Raw genomic sequence first — 21,435 nt, 5'->3', positions numbered from 1 at the left:
TCACGCTTCGTCGAAGTACAATAGGAAATAAACAATTACCGCTGTTCTTTATTGCGAAAAAGCGGTTCGTGAGAGGATACAAACAGCTTTCCTTGCTATCGCCTGAATTAGGAGTCTTATTGCTAGAATATGAAGCAATTGGTATAAAGAATGCTTTTTCCAAACTTTCTATAAAAGAATGTCTGCTATCAAGACATTGCTTTTGTTCTATTACTTTATTTATGACTGAACGTTTCTAAAACTGAAGACACTCGTCCATGCTCTGCACTGCAGTCGAGATGTGGCAACGTCGTTCTCTGTTAATTGGCTGATTGTGTTTTGTGACGTCAGATGCGCAGAACGAACTTAAACTTGGCCGCCAACATAAATGACGCGCACTTTAGCCAAACACAAACGGATTCTTCCCCACAAGACTTGATTGGTCTTCACATATTCAATTACCATCATCACAGAGATCGGCTTACTGTAGACGAACTTAATACGACATGGCGTGAAACAAGGCAGAAAAATCATCGTTGCAACTGGTTCTATAGATGAAAAAATATGATGATGTAATATACATGGTCTTCTGCAGCGCTGTGGTAAAGTTGGTGTTGGAGACGCAGCAGGTTCTGGGTTCGAATGCCATCGGGTAGTAATATATTTTTTTACATTTTAAAAATCTTTATCAATATTACTATTATCTTCAATTGTAGGTTCAAATATATTTTTCTATTTTTAATCTTCTGTCGTATCATTTTCATCATCGTAATGACATTCACTTGCTCTTATTTTTCTTCTTTTCATCCTTTTTTTAGTTTGGAATCTGCCTGCGTCGCCTACAAATGGTAAGTGAGTTCCAACCAGGACTGATCATCGGTCGGTATCGCGTCAACTCGTGTAGCAAAAGCGAGATGTTACTGTTCGTATTTAGCGCTGAAACTGAATTTTTTGTGTCTCGGGTTTCCACGTACAGTACAACTTTAATCGCCGTCAGCAAAGCGAGCGTAATTAATAGTTTTGTCGCAGGTTGCTGACCGCCGTTTTCTCGGATACATTGCACATCACAAGGCTGTGGTTAGGTTCGGGCACGAGTGTAAATTCAAGGCTACAAAACGCTTCATCTGCCGCATTTCAGTCATTAGTCGTTTCAAATCATCAGTGGACAGAACATGTCGCGTTCCCGCCATATCTGATGGCATCAGCATCCAACAGCCCTCTGTGTTACATGAACAGCATTTCTGCACTTGTGAACTGATCCGTCGCATTTACGAGTCACCTTTAACTGAAAGGTAGCCAATGTAGCAGCGCCAAGTGACAGACGTCAACTATAAAGCAATTTTAAAGTAGTAGTAGTAGTATTCAGTCCACAGACAGGTTTGATGCACCCCTTCATGCTAATCTATCCCATACACACTGCAACCTACACCCATTTGAAACTGCTTAACTTAGCGTTGGTTTCGCCCAACAAATTTTACCCTCCTCACTTCATTCCGTTACCTGATTTAAAATTCCTTGATACCTCAGGGTATGTCCTATCAACGTGTAAAACGTTAAAGGCGGATTCACACTTGTAGGAACGTCACCGTCACGTTTTTGAGCGTCCACGGTCACAGGAATTCCTGAGTATTCACACTGCACGGCACTTCAACGTCGAATTAACGTCGTGACATTACGTTACAGCTGGTACATAAAATACACACCAGAGGCGCTATTTCAAAAGTCGAGACTGTGAAGGAGAGTTCCACCACATAAGACTGTAGTTCCACTCTCTTTAAAAAGAGCTGAGAGGAGGACTCAACGAATACCTGCTGGCAAAAACGTTGTAACCCTCACTTTTCTAAGAAACTGGTTTGTCACGTATAAACGTTGTATGTGCCACGAGTAAGGTGTGTGTGAAGTTATGTTGGCAAACATGTACATTACGCGCCATTTTTCGTTTGTTTCCTATTCGTCGCGAGGCGCTCGGATGCAGAAACATTGTAAACATGGAGCCGGAACGTTGTATCACTTTAAGTCAGAGCATGTGCGAAGATATACACAGGGGCCGGAAACGGTTCAAATGGCTCTGAGCACTATGGAACTCAACTTCGGAGGTCATTAGTCCCCTAGAACCTAGAACTTTGAACTAGGTAAACCTAACTAACTGAAGGACAAAACACACACATCCATGCCCGAGGCAGGATTCGAACCTGCGACCGTAGCGGTCTCGCGATTCCAGACTGCAGCGCCTAGAACCGCACGGCCACTTTGGCCGGCGCCGGAAAATTAAGTATAGTGAATGGAAGAGGAATGCGAAGAAACACAAACGGAATTCGGGGCAACCATATTTGGCCCACAATAGCAAACCAGTACCTGGGAAAATCCCTTCCGAACAGGTGGGTGCATAAACGTTGTATGCCAATCTAACACAATATTTCTGTGAAATGGGAGATTCCATACGGCATTCGCAAACATTATATTGTAATGCGCTGTCATAGCCTTTACCTTTGACATTAATGTGGTTAACTATACTTATCATTACATCGTGCTCTCTTTATAGATTGCTACCTGCAAATGTAGATACCATTGTAAAACGCGAAAAATGGAGGACAACAGACAGCTGTTTCAGGAATTCTACGCTTTAGATTATAATGCACAAACCAGACATTTGGCTTCGTCGCGCATTGAAACAGTAGACATCAAACGTAGGGAGACTGAGGAGACCATTTCGCGCAGACACTGTACATTCACGTACTTTTTAAGAAGAGGAGCAGAAAAAATTCAGGTATGTCAAAAAACGTTGTGCATGGTATATAGCATTACAGCTAGACGTGTACAAATGCTCCAAGGGAAGATGAAATGTGGCGTGCCGTTGGAGGACAGAACTGGTAAGCATGTGAATCGTCCAAATAAGCTGCAGGACAGCTTGAAGGACGTGACAAGAAACCACATTGAGGAGCTACCAAGACAAGAAAGCCACTACTCAAGACATAAGAATGAAAAGCTCTGCCTGAGACCCGATTTGAATATTTCTAAACTTTGCCGACTCTTTAAAGACGATAGTCCGACAGTACAGTGCAGTGAAAGAGCTTACAGAGATTTTCAGGGGGCAATATAATTTTCGCTTTGGAGTACCACGTTCGGATTCATGTGGGTATTGTGACAGACTGTTCTTGCAGTTATTTAACAGTAAAAATTAAACAGAGAGAAAGAAAACCGACGAAGAAAAAGCAAACTGCACCATTTACATGCGGAAGCAGTGTATTCAGTGCTGGAGAAGGATACAGCAAAAAAGCTAAAGCAAACGAAACCTATTTTGTGATATGCACAGACAATAGGTGCCATATTGTTCTACCCTTGCCCATTCTGCGGTTTTCTATCAACGTCAGCTGTCAACCTACAATCAGGCAATACAGAACGTTGGTGACAATAAGGTGTGGATGTATGTATGGCTTGAAACTGTTGCTAAGCGGGGATCAGCGGAAATTACTTCGTGCCTTCTGCAGTACGTAACATCTACATTTTCAGTATTAAACCCGTGTGAAGAAAGAACCTTAGTGGTGTGGTCAGATCGATGTACAGGACACAATAATAACTGGAAAACTACTGTTTTGTATCAATATCTTCTGAACATGAAATATTTCACCTCTGTGGAGCAAAAGTTTATCACAGGACACAGCTTTTTGCCTCGTGACAGGGATTTCGCATTAATTGAGAGAAATAAGAACTACTCTGCGTATGAACCATTTGAATGGGTTCAGGTAATAGCTGCTGCACAACCAAATAACTCGTTTCTGGTTTGTTACATGGAGCAGGAGGATTTTATTCATTTCAGCGGTTTTTAAAAGCATGTCCGCAAAGATCCAAAATGCAAAATAACGGATTATGTTTAGATGAAGATATCTTCAGACTCCCCAACAGTACCTCAGTGCCGCAAGAGCCATAACTACTTGCAGCCTTGGTACTCAGCAAACTTAGCAAAACGCTCCAGGGGTAAAAATACTATTACAGTTCCGCCGGTGGTGTTTACCTTGAATAGCCTACCTAGTCTTTATGGTGAGCCATTGCCTGTCTCTGTGGAAATGAAAGCTAATCTGCTTGACATGTGTAGATTTATTGCTGAAAAATACCGAGACTTTTATGAGAACCTAAAGTAAATGACAGTGTCATGGTCGGTCACGCAAAACGTACGTTTGCAACAATACGTCTTGTGTGCCGTGAATAATCGTGTTACACGGTAGGAACTATTAATAACGTTTCGTTTAAACTGCATGTACAGTATTGATTCTGTTTCGTTATATTCTTGTGAAATAAAATGTGAACGATTATCACTGCAAACCCTTCTTTTGTAAGAATATTTCCACCTTCAGTCAAACACCTAAAAGTTCCGACATTGTATAATGCAAATTGTATTAACGCCTAATCGGAATATAACCAATAAACAGTATTAGAGGTCAAATAATATCTGTGGTATAAACGTTGTAACCCACAAAAGTGTGCTACTCTCGTTAGAGTTACGTTTTTGCATGGAGGCTGAACGAAAATCTGTAATATCTTGCTTTTCAGGTCACGTACTGCCACAACTTGTACACATTAATCAGTAATGGACTCATTTCAAGTGATTGTGAATGCTATTTCTGCCGTTCGTAAACCTGTTGCATAGGTACTGGTTTTTCGCGCCTCCTGTACAATTTTATTTTGAGGGTTACAACGTTTTTGCCGGCAGGTATTCAAATATTTCAGAATGTCTTAACAACTACCTGTTAAGCAAGACACAAATAAAAATTACGGAGAAAAGTTCAAGATTACGGCGTCAAATATCACCACGGCAGAAACTGATCGTTTGTATGTCTACATGGACCATTTTGCTGAACTAAACAAACCAAATATGGAGGTGCTACTTAACGGCAGCAACATGGAAATATCACGTGACTCCGTTAACAGCCCGTCCAAACATTCTTCCCGAGAAACCCTGACGTGTGTCGATAACGTTATGTTGACGGCGTGTGTGAATGCCACCATTTGATGAAGTTGAACTGAAGAGGCTAATCTTTTGTCGCGACGGTGACGTTCCGTCAACTGTTAATACACCTTAATGCAGATGTACGCATTTAATTTTTTTCGCTTTGTATATTATTATATTTCGATTTTCTTGTAAACCTAAAAGACATTTGTATGTGTAAAGAATGTTTATTGATACGTGTAAATAATAATGTAGATAACTGCAATTTATACTGGGTTAATGCTGGTTAGGAAAATGTTACGGATATGTATCAAAGAGTAAAAATGCGCTGTTCTAGGAGCGTCTCTGGATGCGAGTGGAGTGACGTCCTAACGCGCGCGATACACAAGCACTCAGCCGCGGGCTCCGGAATAATCCAATGAGCGAGTTGTGTGCGAAGTCAGTGTGAGCAAAAGTTGTACTTAGCAGCACGATAGTAATTGACAAGCGTGGGCAGATGAAAATGTAGCTCCATTCACATGAAGATCTTGCTCCGCAAATGGTCACTCCTAAGTAAATCTGCGTTCGCAAATTTTGTATGCAGCATTGTCGACGACGGCTACGATTTCATCTCTTCAACAACGAACAACCGTAAGACTGTTCCACTTAGTTCAAGTTTTTTTTAGAACTACAATGAAATTATCCAGAAATATTGGTGAACTTTTAGTTTTAATAATAATTACTGCAAAAGAAATTTTAACCTAATAATTACCCCAAATCATTGTTACCAAGTAAGTCCCATGTCCATTCTCATTGTTGAAACAGTGTCTCGTTTGTTTGAACGGACAGAAATGTATAGAAAATTAATTTCAGTGCCACCGTTTCTATATTTTTTAATAATTTTGAAAACAAAAGTAAAAGTATTTTTAATGCGCATCAAAACTTCACTGTTGAGATGGATGCATATTGTTTAAATAGAAAGTTATTCTTGCAGATTCAATTATCTGAAAGTAAATTACTTCCTGGCACTTAAAACTAAAGATTTTAATTAGAAGAAAATAATCATTCATACTTGTTAATTTTACTTGAACCTGTAATGCTGTTTTGCGTGTTGGCCTGGTTCGTATTTCGGCGTTCCAGTTGTGCTGACATTCGGGGGTAGTTCTTTTATTTGAATAACTCTAAAGTAAAGTTTTCTTTCGAGTTTCATTGCCAATTCCAAGCTAGCAAAAGTGAGTAAACGCTACTGTGAGGTTACGTAACTATTTAGCATACTGCGATTTATTTATTCCTAATTAATTTCATTGCGTTTAATAACGAGTGTGGCAACAACTGAAATTCTTTTTCATTATTTCGTGGCTTTTCTGCAAACGGTGTGTAGCCTTCTGTTGCCGTACGTATTCAAATTATTCCTTATCGTTGCTGTTCGCAATTTTAATTACTTAGTGCTCAATTGGACTGACGACTTTTCACCATTTATTCCAAAAGTATTGGTAAAGTTTATTGTTTTATATCCAGAGTCTCGTGGTACCCCATTTCGTTTGAACAAATACTTGAATGACTGCACAATTTTTGATAGCTGAACTAATTTAACTGAAATTAGAATAGGCTGAATAAGTTGTCCTCAGAGATAACATCTTGTAAATCTCTCCCTCACTAATGTGTGTACATTTTCCTTCCGATAGTCTCGCCAAATTTTTACTCACGCGAACACGGTCAAGCATATTTTCACGAAAGCTGGTTATGTAAAGGGGATCATTACAAACTGTTCCTTTCTTTTAGTCAAAGAGTGCCATAAATTCCTTTTTCCTCAGTTTGAGTCAATACCTCATCATTTGTCATTCGATCTACCGATCTAATAATCTGCATTCCTCTACTGCACCCCATTTTAAAACCTTTTAATTTCTTCTTGTCTGCACTGCTTGATGTCCATGTTTCATTTCCATACAAAGCTACACTCCAGACGTACCTCTAGAAAATATTTCCCAACCCTTAAATTTATATTAGACGTTATCAAAGTCTTATTTTTCAGAAATACCTTTAGTGCAATTACATTTTATAGCCTCTCTACTTCAGTTATTATGCTGCCCAAATCGCTAAACTCACATACTACTTTTAGTGTGTCAGTTCCTAATCTTACACCCTATGCATTACCTGATTTAATTAGACCATATTCCATTGCCTCCGTTAACTTTTGTTAATGTTCATCTTAAAATCTCTTTTTCAGGACACTATCCAATCCGTTCCACTGCTCTACGAAGCCATTTGCTGTGTCTATCAGAACTACAATGTAAGTGACAGATCTTTAAGTTTTTATTTCTTCTCCCTGAACTTTGATTCCCTTTCAAAATTTCTTATTGGTTTCCTTCAGCTTGCTCAATATACAGATTAAGTAACATGGGGGAAAATCTATAACCCCATCTCACTCTTTTCTGAACTACAGCTTCCCTTTTATGCCCTTTGACTCTTACAATTGCAGTTTGGTTTCAGTACAAGTTGTAAATGACCCTTTGTTATCCATATTTTATCCCTGATACTTTCAACATTTGGAAGCTAGTCAACATTCTTAAAGGCTTTCACTAAATGTATAAATGCTGCAAATGTAGTTTGTCTTTTTTCAGCCTGTCTTCTAAGGTAAGTTGTAGGGTCAACATTGCTTCGCAACCAAAACTTATCTTCCTCAAGGTCAGCTCCTGCCAGAGTTTGCAATATTCTGTAAATAATTTGTGTCAATATTTTGTAGCCATGATTTATTAAATTAATGGTTCAGTAGCATTCTCAACTGTTAGCACCTGCCTTCTTTCGGACTGTTATAATTACATTGTTCATGAAGTCTGGGGGTGTTTTGCTTGTCTCCTTTATTTTGCACACCAGGTCGAATAATTTTGACATGGCTCTCAAGGATCTCAGTAATTCTGAGGGAACATCATATACTCCAGTGGCCTTGTTTCCACTATGGTCTTTCAATCCTCCATTAAATTCTTCTTGCATTATCACATCTCCCATTTCTTATTCACCTAGTTCCTTTTCTCTTTCGATAATATTTTTCTCAAGTTTGTTGCCCATATATAGATCCTCTAATAAGCTGTTCCATTGCTGCCCCATGGGGCAAAGGTGCCTGTGTTCACCCATCATGCTTATGGGCAGATGCATGTAGTGTAGGGTTTAGGCTACCCACCAGTCAGCTGTATTGCACACATTCTGCACATATATGAGCTGCTTGGCCAACCCTGCCTGCGGCATTCAGCCAGTGGGGCACAATTGATTATGCTGAACCCTGGGTACAAGACAGCTGCACATCAGCTAATTGTCCATCCATGCTCACCTGTGCCTGTGCTCACCCGGCTCATCCCAGAGGACATGCAAGTTGTAACAGCCTGCTCTATGTCCTTCCACCTTTCAGTTATCCATTCTTTGCCTATTAGTGCCCCATCCAAGCTCTTGATATTCATACAGTTGCCCCTTTTCCGCAAAGGCCTCTAATTTTCCAATAGGTGGCATCTATACTGCACCTAATTATGGATGCTTCTACCATCTTGCATTTGCCCTCTAGCCATTCCTGCTTAGCTAGCCTTACCATACACCCAGGATTAGCCCGGACAGTCGTGGTTTTTTTAGTGCTGTCCAGGGTTTGAAAATTTTATGACTGGGTAGGACTTTTTTAAAATTTTAGACCTATATGTTCAATAGTGCATTTTTGAACATTCTCTTACAGCTGTCTCTCAGCTGACCTTGAAGCAAGCACTGATGTCGAAGGTGAGGTGTGGCTACCGGTTCCACCACAACTTTTCACGTAACTTGTCTACACTTTTTGATCATTTGACCTTTATTTGTTTTTTTTTTTTGCATCATCATGTAGCTAAGGGCAAAAGAAAGTGTATGTATAATGTTAACCTGCAACAGGAATACACATTTTTGGAAGTTTGTAGTGACAGGAACAATGAATGTGTTCATTGCACACAATTAACTGGAGAATTGTTGCACACATAAAGGAAAGGGTGCTATTAAAGACAGCTTAACACAGGAGTGGTATTTATGCAATTGCTTCATCAAACATAAGATGATTTTTTACAGCTAAAGAAGGGAATAACAGTGATTTAGGGGTCTGCTATTAAAAAAGGCTACATTTTCATACCACATTGCTAGACACACAATCTGTTTTAAAACATCAGACTGCACATCTTAAACCGATTAAAATAATTATATATACTCCAAAATTTTCATCTGCTAGAATCAAGACTGAGTCAGTTATTCTTTACATTATTTTGTCATTTATACCTGATACATTGTTGCATTCTTTGGAGAAAACAATCATGCAACAGCAACAATGGTTAGCACAAACTTGTCCAACATCATGTCTAGTTAAAAATATAACTGAATAAACAAAGTGTAGCATTTCAGTAAACATTTAAAACTTTTAAGTAATTTCAAAAATATGTCCTGGGTTAGAAAAAAAAATGCTAAGCCTATGCTTAGCCATTTTGAACTTAATTTGCTGCATTTTTATGTTTTATATTTTCATCAATTAAATGCAATATTCTGTGTGTTATCCAGGGGTTTCCACTATGCCTTGCATTTTTACCTATATTAGCCTCTGCTGCCTTCTCTATTGCATCTCTCAAAACTACACATTTGTCTTCTACTATATTCCTACCCTCCCATTTCACTGTTCACAAAGGGTTAGTTTGGTCTCTCCACAGATCACCCACCTGTGTTTGCACCTACAGTATTTCTTTCTGTATTGTTGATGCATGCAAGCCACCCCACCTTGAAAAGTTACATCACACATTTTGTTCCAAGCACTGATGAAACTGTCATACACTATGCTTCAAATACTCATCAAAAGTAACATGAACACAGTATTGAGAGTAATGCTGATTGGTTCTCACTGAAAAAGCTAAATTTTAATATGTCTATGTTTATTAAACCTAGTGCATCAATGCAGATTTCTGTCCATAAACTGATCATCCAGTACTTAAGATATGGAAAATCAGTTGGTGCCATGATATCCCCATAAGCTGTGTCCATTCTCAGTTAAAGCAGATGTTCCCAATTCAAAATATGTCCTCCTTAGGGACATAGCCAAATCATCGGTATCTGTACATACTTTGCAACACTATGCTTCAATTCTGTGAGAGTGCTATCCAGGTAAGGGCACACTTCAAACATCTTCGTTTACTTTCCATGGTAGTAGGAAAGTCCAAATCTGTTATTCTGACCAGCATACAGTCAAACTGCTTAGTTAAGCCTTAGAAGCACCAGTACTTTAATAGCACATAGAAAAGGTGTGTTAAATACAAATCTTGCGTTATAATGCATTCGTCTGAGTACATCCATACTCACAAGAAACTTGAGTTACTTCATGCTGAATCACTGGAAAGCTACTACTATTGGCAAACATATTTTTAAAATGTAGAATCAGTGTTGGTTCAGTTATGTACATGGTTAATCAGTTTTGAGTAAGAAACTCGGTAATCTTTAAAAGAGGCCTGTCATGTACTGTTACGAATGGAGATGGAGATGAATCAATTTTGGCTGCTTTATCAGACCTGCTGCAGTTTGAGGTAAGAAACAATGAACATTACAGTTAACTGTTTATAGTGACAGTCATCTGAGGCTAACATTTGTACAGATTTTGGTAACTACCTAGAACTGGCACTGTCAGAAGTTCTGATGCAGTTTCCCTATCCCTTTTACACACACACACACACACACACACACACACACACACACACGCTCAACGGTGTTTATTGTACATGCAAGAATATTCAACTAGGGGTACTACACCAGAAATTTCTCACTTATAGTAGTTGTTGATTTCATGTAGAACATCTGGTAACAAATACAATATAAAAATAAAACAACTGGCACATTACTGTTTATAACAATGAACCCACACTAACACTGATTTGTCATCTGGACTGTCCAGTACAAATAACTGTGTACACACTGTGCTGTGCATATTGTGTTTAATCTTTCTATACCGATATTGCTGTACTACTTGACAGACTGCAGTGTTTGACTTGTTTGGCTTCCTTTGCTACATATGTCCCATTTTCTACAGACTCACAACTGCTGTAGCATTTACACTCTCATACAAACTGTCTTAATCAAGGCTATCAATTCACTCCCTTCAAACTCTATCTTGTTCCTAGGAAATCATTCATCACTATACACTGGCAGTGTCACCTGATGCAGCAACAAGTATTGGCAAATGACACAAAACGTTTGTTATTCTCCTGCAGTAGAATAGGTCTGTACTTAGGTCATTCACAAATCATATCATGGTTGGAAATCCCTGTAGTTTTCATATCATTGGTATGGTTCTACCATTATGCTGAAATTTTTAAATAGAGTAGTGAACATATTTGTTGTTTGCACATGTGAGCAAGCGTTAGCTACTGACGGCGTGGGTAATTGTCAAACAGTTTCCTGTCACACTTGCTAAATAGAAATACTTCCCCAAATTTCTTAACTTTTCTTTCAACACCAATCGCTACAACATCACTTTTTTATCTTTTCCTGCTTCTGCTTCCAGTGACTTGAAATGCTAAAGACTACTGCCAAGAAATCTAACATTTGTCTAATGACTGAAAATACTTTTCACAAAAGAGATTGAGTACAACAGTGGATAAATCTTTGACTCTGAAGTCTTTACTGAATGTCTGCATTTCCTAGTCTATTTTCAAGGAAATATGAGTGGAACTTTAATACAGTATAACACCACTTTTATGTTCCCAGAATTAACGTTTTTCTGCCGTATACAACATTTTTAATCAGTCCCATCAAATTTCCTTTGCCCACAATGTTAATTTTCACCCGATTTTGGATCAACATACTTATAATTTTCCTGTGATTACGAAAAAATGTTTGTGGAGAAAAAATGATGTTGGCTGTCCAGTAGTGTTTACAAATCTTACACGGTTAAGTTTCTTGACACCAGGGCACTCTATTCAGTGGATTTGAAATGGTAAACACGCAAGTTGGAACAATTGGTGCCGTATCTCCCACTGCTGCCAAGCTCTACTTGGCGTGGTGGCTGATAGGAGTAACTAGGTTTGTTCACATGAAGATATCATGACCAATCACAACCATTTCCAAACTGTCTCTACTGTGCAAACACAGTTTCGTGATTGTTGTGATCATTGTGACACCTTCATTGAACTTTTTGTTTAAACACAGTGCCGGTTACCTATTTTATTCATGCTGAGCAAAATGTGTTTCGAGAATTTATTCTTGTTGTCAAGTGCAGTATTTATGTATGCATTTACGCAAACAATGTGAGTGATAATTTGTGTGTGTGTGTGTGTGTGGTCTTCTACATAACTGATGAGGCACAGTACCTGATAACCTCAAAAAGATGATTACAGTGCAGATGACGCAGAATAAAGCATATACAAACACCACACAAAATACTTATGTCCACATTTACACTTGACAATGAGAATAAATTCTCGAAATGCGTCATGCTAAGCATGAAAAAATATGTAACTAGTGCAGGATTTCATTATTTAAATAATGAATGACAGCTGCAGGCTGTCAAAAGCGTCAATTATGACATGGAATTGAGTGAAATTCCTACTTCCCAGACAAGTTGCCAGTTCCACTTCCATCAGTGGTTTTTACTATGTAATAAACCTTTATTAGATAATAAACAAGCCCCTGACAAGTTTTTCGATGCCTATTATGTACATATATCATACCTAAAGTGCTAGGGGGTATCCTATACATAACTTTTGCAGCTTAAAACGTTATGTCCCACATTTTACATTTTCCTGTGTTTTACTCCCCTGAAAAGCGTAATAAAAGCGAGCTGTATGCACAACAGTCTTTCTTGTCATTACTAGGACTCTCTGCCATCAAAATTCCAACAGACTACTGCACAACAATATTCAATTGCAGTTTTTAGCAACTGCACATTCCTACATTGAAAATAAAACCACAATTATTGTTTTCTCACAAAACTAATATCAAGTCACTGACAGGAAATATGCTTACTTTTTTCCATTTTCACCAATAGCCTCAAATATCTTTTCTGGAGTTATTGGAAATAAAATACTTATGAAAAATACATGACACTCATTCAATTCAGGGAGTGATTTTGAGCATGCTATCAAAAATGATTACGAGTATGATAACTTTGCATACTCATTCAACAAATTTCTATTTTACTTTTCACTGCCTCAACATTTTTTTCAAGGCAATGAATATTTAGTGTTTTTAAAATTGAGATGAAAGATTAATAATAATAATAATAAAAATAAATAAATAGTAGTAGTAGTAGTAGTAGTAGTAGTAGTGGAACTAACAACACAACCTCTGATTACATAGCCTGAGCATCTGATACATAATGTCAAATATGGATGTTACTTCTCAAATCACTTACCAATAGCTGCAGCTGTCTTTGATGTAGGAAGATTAGCACAGTCACCTATTCCAAATACATTTTTGAAGACGTCATGCTGAAGAGTGTATTTGTTAACAGTCAAATAACCATCAGAATCAGCTAACTCTTTGTTTCCTCTTAAAGCATGTGGTGTCTGGTGTGGTGGTACTACATGCAAGAAGTCAAACTGAAAATACATACCTCAAGTTACTCAATGGAAAGGGATGTGTTAACAAGCAGCAAGGTATTCATACAATAGCAGCCCAACATGACAAGAGCCAGTAAATGCATTATGCATCTAAAATACTGCATGCACACTCTCTCTCTCTCTCTCTCTCTCTCTCTCTCTCTCTCTCTCTCTCTCTCTCACACACACACACACACACACACACACACACACACACACACACCTGCCTCTGCCCCTACATGGTGCCAGCTGGGCTAATAGTGCCCGTGTTTCGGCAGGTGGACTGGTTGTGTGGTGATAGTGTCAGGTGGGCTGGGGTGAGCAGAGGGAGTGTGAGACAAGAAGAAGGACTGGGGATGGATGGCTAGCAGCTTGCAGGGAGGCAGTTGGTTTGCCGGATAGGAATGTGGGTGGGAGTATGGCAGGTATATGGGTTAGACATGTAATGCACGATGGTAGGTGCCAGTGGGGACCATCGTGCACTGATGGCGACTCGGGAGCGGAAATTGGGAGGGGATGAGAGTATGGAGGAAGCAGAACTGTTGAGTGGAGGGTGTGGGGACAGTGGGTTACCCGAGATTGAGGCCAGGGCAATTATGGGTGCGGAGGATGTTTTGTAAGGCTAACTCCCATATCTGTGTAGCTCAGAGAGGCTAGTGGTGGAGGGAAGGATCCAGATGGGCAGAGTTGTGTAGCAGCCATTGAAATTGAGCATGCTGTGCTTAGCTACATGTTGTGCCACCAAGTGGTTAACTTTGTTCTTGGCAAGAGTTTGGCAGCTGTCATTCATCCTGGTGGACAGCTGGTTGATAGTCATGCTGACATAAAAGGCCATGCAGTGTTTACAACATTGTTGGTATATGACATGGTTGCTTTCACAGGTGGCCAGGCCTCTGATGGGATACAATAATCCTCTGACAGGATGGAGTAGGTGGTGCTGGTTGGGTGGACTGGGCAGATGTTGCACATTGGCAAGGGGTTGGCATATGGGGCTGGCATATGAATGGACAAGATTGTTGTGTAGGTTGGAAGGGCAACGGGACACCATTTTAGTGGGGCTGGGAAGGAGCTTGGGTAGGATGTCCCTCATTTCACAGCCAGATGAGAGACAGCTGAAGCCTTGGCAAAGAATATAGTTCACTTGTTCCAATCCCGGGTGATACAGGGTAGCAAGGTGGGTGTTCCTTTGTAGCTGATTCTAGGAGGTGGCGGGAGAATTGGGGGGGTGTGAGGATGCAGAATGAGAAATTGGTTTGTGGACTAGGCTCCATACAACCTGGCCACTCGTGGACAGCGCATTTGCAGTGATGAGAACATCCTTGCCCAGTATGTGGAAGGCCTTGTGAAGGCATTCACAGACAAAAAGTACCCCCAAACCTAGTCCACAAACACATTTCCCATGCCATATTCTCACACAACCCTAGTCCTCCCTCCACCCCCCAAGAATCATCTACAAAGGGGCACTCCCCTTGTCACCCAGTACCACCCTGTGCTGGAACAACTGAACCATATCCTTTGCCAGGGCTTTGATTACTTCTCATCTGGCCCTGAAATGAGGGATATACTATCCAAGATCCTTCCCACCCCTCCTAAAGTGGTGTACCATTGCCCACCCAACTTACACAACATCCTAGTCCATTCCTATGCCACTCCCACTCCCAACCTCTTGCCACAAGGATCATAACTCTGTGGGAGACAAAGGTGTGAGACCTGCCCAATCCACCCACTCAGCACCTCTTACTCCAGTCCAGTCATAGGTTTATTCTATCCCATCATAGGCCGAGTCACGTGTAAAAGCAGTCATGTAGTATATCAACTATGCTGCAAACACTGCAAAGCCTTTTATGTCGGCATGACTACCAACCTGCTATCCACCAGGATGAATTGCCACTACCAAACTGTTGCCAAGAACAAAGTTGTCCACCTGGGGGCACAATATGTAAGCTGCATCACCACCTGGGTCATCTGGATCCTTCCCTCTGCTACCAGCTTCTCTGAACTACACAGATGGGAGGTATCCTTACAACACATCCTCCACACCAACAATCGTCCTGGTCTCTATCTCAGGTAACCCACTGTCCCTGCACCCTCCAACCAACTGTTTCTCATTGCTCCATCCTGTCAACCCCTCCCAATTCACATCCATAAATCACCTTCAGCAGGCGCCACTCCCCACCAGCCCCTACAATTGTGCATTACATGCCTAGCCCATACACCTGCCACCCCCACTTCCTAGCTGGACAACTGTCTGCCTCCCTCCGAGCCGCAGCCACCTACCCCCAAGTCCATCTCTTTGTCTCCTGCCTCCCTCTCCCTCTACTCACCCCACCTGATACTACCCCCACCACAGTCAGTCCACTTCCAAAGAAACAAAGTATTGGTGCTGCTGGTAGAGCTGGTTCCTTGTAAGGCTAGAGATGGTTGTTTGTCACATGATGCCAAATAGGTATAGAGCTGTCTCCAACAGGTGGCATAATTTTCCATTACAAGTAGTCTATCATCAGAATTCCCTTCTCTGTGAAAGTTAGCATTCATATTTTTTTTAGTAAAATTCTGATAAAGTTATTGTGGTATTTAACATATGTGTCTGCAGAAAAGGGGGTCCAAATTTTAAAATTGCCATTTTTTTTTATATAACTGATTTGGTGAGTCTGGAAACATGTTGTGCCCTAAGCACTAATTTTGACAGGAAGTGACAACACAAAGCAAATTTCTCCAATTTTTAAGGAATGTTACTTTGATACCTAAATGATTTGCATATTTCAATGGTGTATGCAATCTTTTGATATTCCACATTATATCCTGTGATTACATCCAGGGTAAATAATGACTTATGAAATATAGGTAGAAAATATTATATTGAATTTGTGTTGGGTTGATGCTGAAATTATAAAATCTGAAATAAACAAATTCAGAATGGCTGAGAAAATCTTGTTAGATATCAACAAAACACGAAGTGGGGGAAAAAAAGAAAAAAAAGAAATAAACTTTCAAAACACACTTATCTAACTTTGATGACTTCCATTGCACTTTGCTTATCAAACTTAACATCTGATCAAGTTAATGAATTTGTTGCATGACTTTCATGTTTCCTATTTCTAATGGTGCCTAGCATAACTAAAACTGAATGAAGTTTTAAGCTTTCAGACAAAAAAATCGTCCTTCAACAATAGAAACCACAAACACATAATCACACCCTATTTCAGAAGGACCTTTTTGTCCAAAAGTTTAAAAGTTTAGCAGTCTTTTCATTGTGCGTGTCTGTAACTCATTGCCTCCTTTATGTGATTAGTAGCCATTTGTCTTTCCATACTGCTGTTATTCCATGTGAGTGCAGGCTTTCTCGGCAAATTTAATATATGAAGTCTTCACAGGTTGTCAGCTGAGTAGCATCGTCGTCTCGTAGCACGCTACGAGACGACGATGCTACTCAGCTGACAACCCGTGAAGACTTCATATATGCTGTTATTCCAGCCTGGTCTTTCCATTGTTTAAAGTTGAATACAATGCATTTTGAAAGTAACATGTTTCAGACTAGATGGAACACACAACTCAGGACCAAGATCCGACTGGAAGAATGTGGGAAATCTCCCAAAACCAACCTCAAATTGGCCAGTAGACCTGACATGACAGCCTAGGACTGAACCAAAGCAATCCTTGTCTCTTCAGTTTCACATTATTTTGCATTCAAGCCAACAGGACTGCAAACGTCTTAGCTCTATGACTGTATTTGGCACTGTGTTGCACCCACACACTGATCAAGAAATTTTACTTCTCTACCCCATAAAGCATGTTCCTCTACGGCCTACTTATCAGTCTTTGCAAAGCAGTAGTCTCTCTTGTGTTTGCCTAAACAAGCATAAATACTTCTTGTCATGGTTACAGTATATGCTTGACCTTCAGTGCATACAATTCTGCAAATTTTTTTTTTTTTTTTTTTTGGGCCTCAAAAATCATTTTAACCTCAAGGTGTGCCATTCTTGTTTATGAGGCAAAAGTAACTATTTGTGGCTGTTGTACCTCATCAGTTCTAGAAATACTCCTTATTGGCTGTACAGTTTGTTCCCCTCCTTATTAGAGTAACTAGTTTTCTCAAAAGCAGACTATATGTAGCTGACCTGCTCTTTTAAATAAACCAGCTTACATATTTTATTTGCTCTATTCACAAAGGTTTTAATTATACCTCTCTTCTGTGTTGGACAATGGTTGGATTCTTCATGGTAGTTTCATTCTGTGTTACTTTTCTGTACTCCTTATGGCTCTAAGCTCCACCCACATGATAGATTACTAATACATGCAGGAAATTAAGCTGGTCATTACTCACTTTCTGAACAGCCAGTTGAATTTTTGGGTTAACGTTGAGAAGAAATCCAATACTTCTTCACCATTGGACCATATTCTGTTACACAATGCAGCATATAATCTGCTTATTCCACTTTTTTGCCCAATACACAGGCACACTTAGCCACATGTTCAGTTTTGTTTATGTACCTATTGACCACTCAGTTTCTCAACTATACTGTGTGTTCTTGTTTGTGTCCAAATTATACTGAACAAGTAACATACAGACCAAGAGCAAATAAAGAAACTGAAAAGTCTACCATCAGGTATTCAGCCATGAAAAAATGGAGGCTAAAATTCAATGGTCATTTTAAATGAATGGAAGCCTACTTTTTTTCTGTCTGGTGTATCAAGTTGTGTTATCCCTGCATCTTTCAGGTCTCCTTTGACAGCACCCATAAGCATCCCCAAGGGTAGTGCCAACCCTTATCCTTACCCTCATCCCCCACCCCCCTACACACACACCAGAATCTTGAATACAGAGTTTTTATTCACTCAGTAGTGGATAACCTTCGTTCTCTGTGATATAAGTTTTTGTTCACCTATAAAATTTGCATCTTATGGCACGAAATGTCTTGAAACTGAATAATTCATTTATATCAAAAATGGCAATTTTAGAGCCTTACCCCTCCCTGGAAAAAAAATCTGCAGATGGGACTGCATCAATCTATTTTATCATTTGTTTTTAGCTTTACTGCAGGTTTTGTAGAATTCCACAACCTGTGTAGTTAGTCTGATTGCCTCCATTCTTTTAATATGCCCATTGAATTTTAGCCTCCATTTATTCATATCTGAATACACGATGGTAGACTTTTCAGTTTATTTATTTGCTCTTAGTCTGTATGTTACTTATTCAGTATAATTTGGACACAAAATTTTTCCCAATTACTTTTTGTTCTCTCTTTTGAATTTCCTCCTTCTGTTTAAAATTAATGTTTCAGTCTCATAAAGATACCCTGGTTTGATGACTATGTTGTAAGTTCTCAGTTTGATGTATATTGAGATGCATTTTTTGTTATAAATGTCTTTTGTAAGCCTGAATGCTGTTTCCATTTAGTTATGATGAGTGCATTAACCAACCTTTTCTATGGCAGTTTCCTGAATTGTTTCACATTAATATTACTCTAAATTTCCTCGTATTTAGTCTTTAGAAGTTTGGGTGCCAGGTAGTTGATATACTTTTGTTTCTTTTAAATGACATTTGGAGTTATAATCTTTCTGCTGTTTCTTTAAAATATTTATTTGTTTTTATGCTGTTTTACTGTCCTGACATTGAATTACCAGATTGTCTGCAAAAGCTAAGCAGTCTATCCTAATATATGTTCTTTCTGATTTGATAGGTTTCGGTTTTTGTCACTCTTTGATTACTTTATTTAAGGCACTTGAAAAGTAATGGAGAGAGAGTGTCACCTTTATTTCACTCCTGCTTCAATTTCAAAATTTTCTGAAACTTCTCCCCTGAACTTTACCTTAGATTTTGTTCTATTTAATGTTTCACTGACAACTGCAATGGTTTTGAGGTCCATACTTTGACCTTTCAGAAAGCAGAAGTGAAATTTACAGTCCACTAAAATATAAGCTTTTTTAAGACAAAGCTTGGTATTTTATTTCCTAGTACTAGATGACACCAACGGCCTTGCTGCAGTGGTAACACCAGTTCCCTTCAGATCACCGCTGTCAGGCTGGGGTAGCACTTTGATGGGTGACCATCTGGTCTGCTGAGCACTGTTGGCAAGAGGGGTGCACACAGCCCTTGTGAGGCAAACTGAGGAGCTACTTGATTGAGAAGTGACTGCTCCGGTGTCGTAAACTGATATACGGCCGGGAGACCGGTGTGCTGACCACATGCCCCTCCATATCCACATCCAGTGATGCCTGTGGGCTGAGGATGACATGGAGGCCGATCAGTACCGTTGGGCCATCCAAGGCCTGTTCAGATGGAGTTTAGTTTAGTATTAGATGACTGTTGTATTGTCATATGTCTAGCAAATCTTTCTTTCCCTATCGTATTTTAATTTTGATATCTATCCACATTTTCTCACTAACTCCTTTCATTGTCTCCCTTGGAATAGAAATGAATATCTCATCCATAAAGGACGGCATTATGAGGGCTGAGACTGTAGATAAATTCAAATAAAACCGCTTTCTGCATCAGTCACTTATTTATTTTGCCACTAAGCATTTTGATGGTTCACACCATCATCTTCAGAGGGAGAATCATTTATTTACATAGCTGGTGTTGGTGAAGAGTACTTATGCCTTTTCACAGCAGCAAATCAAGGCAATATAGATTATGTTGTGTCTTTTAAGGGGTGGCAGGATCATAAAAAGTGTGCATACTGCTGCCTGTTGTATATCATCTCCACTGTACATTATGTCTACAATGTGATGTAACACAACACACATTTCCCTTGGTCTGCTACTGTAAAAAGGTGTCTAGTCTTCACCAACACCAGCTATGTAAATAAACAATTCTCCACTAGTACATGATGGTGTGAACCATTGAAAAGTGTAGTGGCAAAAATAAATAAGTGATCAATGCAGAAAATATTGTACAATTTGCGCATATTATATTGGACAAATCAGCATACATTTTTACTGTTATATTGTTAGAATTTTAATTGTTTCATGAAAGTTTGTTCAATATTACAAGAAGGCAATAGACATTACATTGTACTTTCACTTGTGCATATTTGAAGGAAATGTGCACTGTAATCAGGCCTAAGTGATTGATTATTAAGAAATTTAACATTTATTACCTGTTTGAAAAAAATCATTTACTTGGAAAAGTTTTGCTCCAAAAGACTTTTTTAATTTATCTGTGAAAACTCTTGGTATTTCTGCCTTTTCTCTTTAATTTCAGCTGGTAGGTTATTATACATCTGTATCCCAACATGTAGGACACTTTTTTGGTAACAAGTTGCTGACTGAAATGTTCATAGGTCAGACTGCTGTCTTGTTTTGTATTTATGAATGTGTTCATTTAATATTAATGGGCTGTCTTTGCATAAATAGGTAGTTTTTACAAATGATATAGTACTGTAAATATAAACAGATGGCAATGTCATAATGCCAAGTTTCTTGAAATGTTGCCTGCATGATTCATTACATCTCAGATTGCATCAGGGTGAGTTCCCCCAGAATATGATCCCATACTGTAATATGGAGTTAAAGTATTTATAAACAGTCACAGTCCTCATAATGCTGTCCTTTATGGACAAAATATTGACATTTTTAACATGGTTTTTCACTGAGGTAAATAAAGTTGTTTTATTCCTAACTTCACCCTCTTACAGGTCAGTTATTTTTCTTTGTTTACTTCCTAACATAGCCTGTGTTCTTCCTCAGAGTTCAAGCTGCCTCCATACCAAATTTCATCAAAATCTGTTAGTTGTGAAAAACGAACCAGACTTACTTTCACATTTGGCAAAAACTTTAAATTATGCTATCTTTTTTCTGTGATCCAATTTTTATGAAATAAAGCCTATATGTTGCTCCAAACAGTGTTTATATTACATGTGAAAACCTAATGAAAATTCATCTAGTAGTTTTGGATATTAGCTTGTTCAGACACTACAGTTTTACTATTAGTTTACATTTGTTTGCAGAGAAGCCCCC

The 21,435-nt window shown here is 39.1% G+C and overlaps 1 protein-coding gene across 1 annotated transcript in view; it reads right to left on the bottom strand.

The window, feature by feature from the left end:
• LOC124556737 (sulfide:quinone oxidoreductase, mitochondrial) overlaps positions 1 to 21,435 on the bottom strand; it is a 101,206-nt gene that overhangs the window by 29,792 nt on the left and 49,979 nt on the right. Inside the window, exon 6 of the mRNA XM_047130736.1 lies at positions 13,290 to 13,476. Within this exon, the coding sequence (XP_046986692.1) occupies positions 13,290 to 13,476 (187 nt within the window). The remainder of the gene's footprint in view (positions 1 to 13,289; positions 13,477 to 21,435) is intronic.

This window comes from Schistocerca americana, chromosome X, assembly GCF_021461395.2.
Source record: "Schistocerca americana isolate TAMUIC-IGC-003095 chromosome X, iqSchAmer2.1, whole genome shotgun sequence".
Lineage (NCBI taxonomy): Eukaryota > Metazoa > Arthropoda > Insecta > Orthoptera > Acrididae > Schistocerca > Schistocerca americana.
This window is presented reverse-complemented; position numbering and strand designations above follow the sequence as displayed.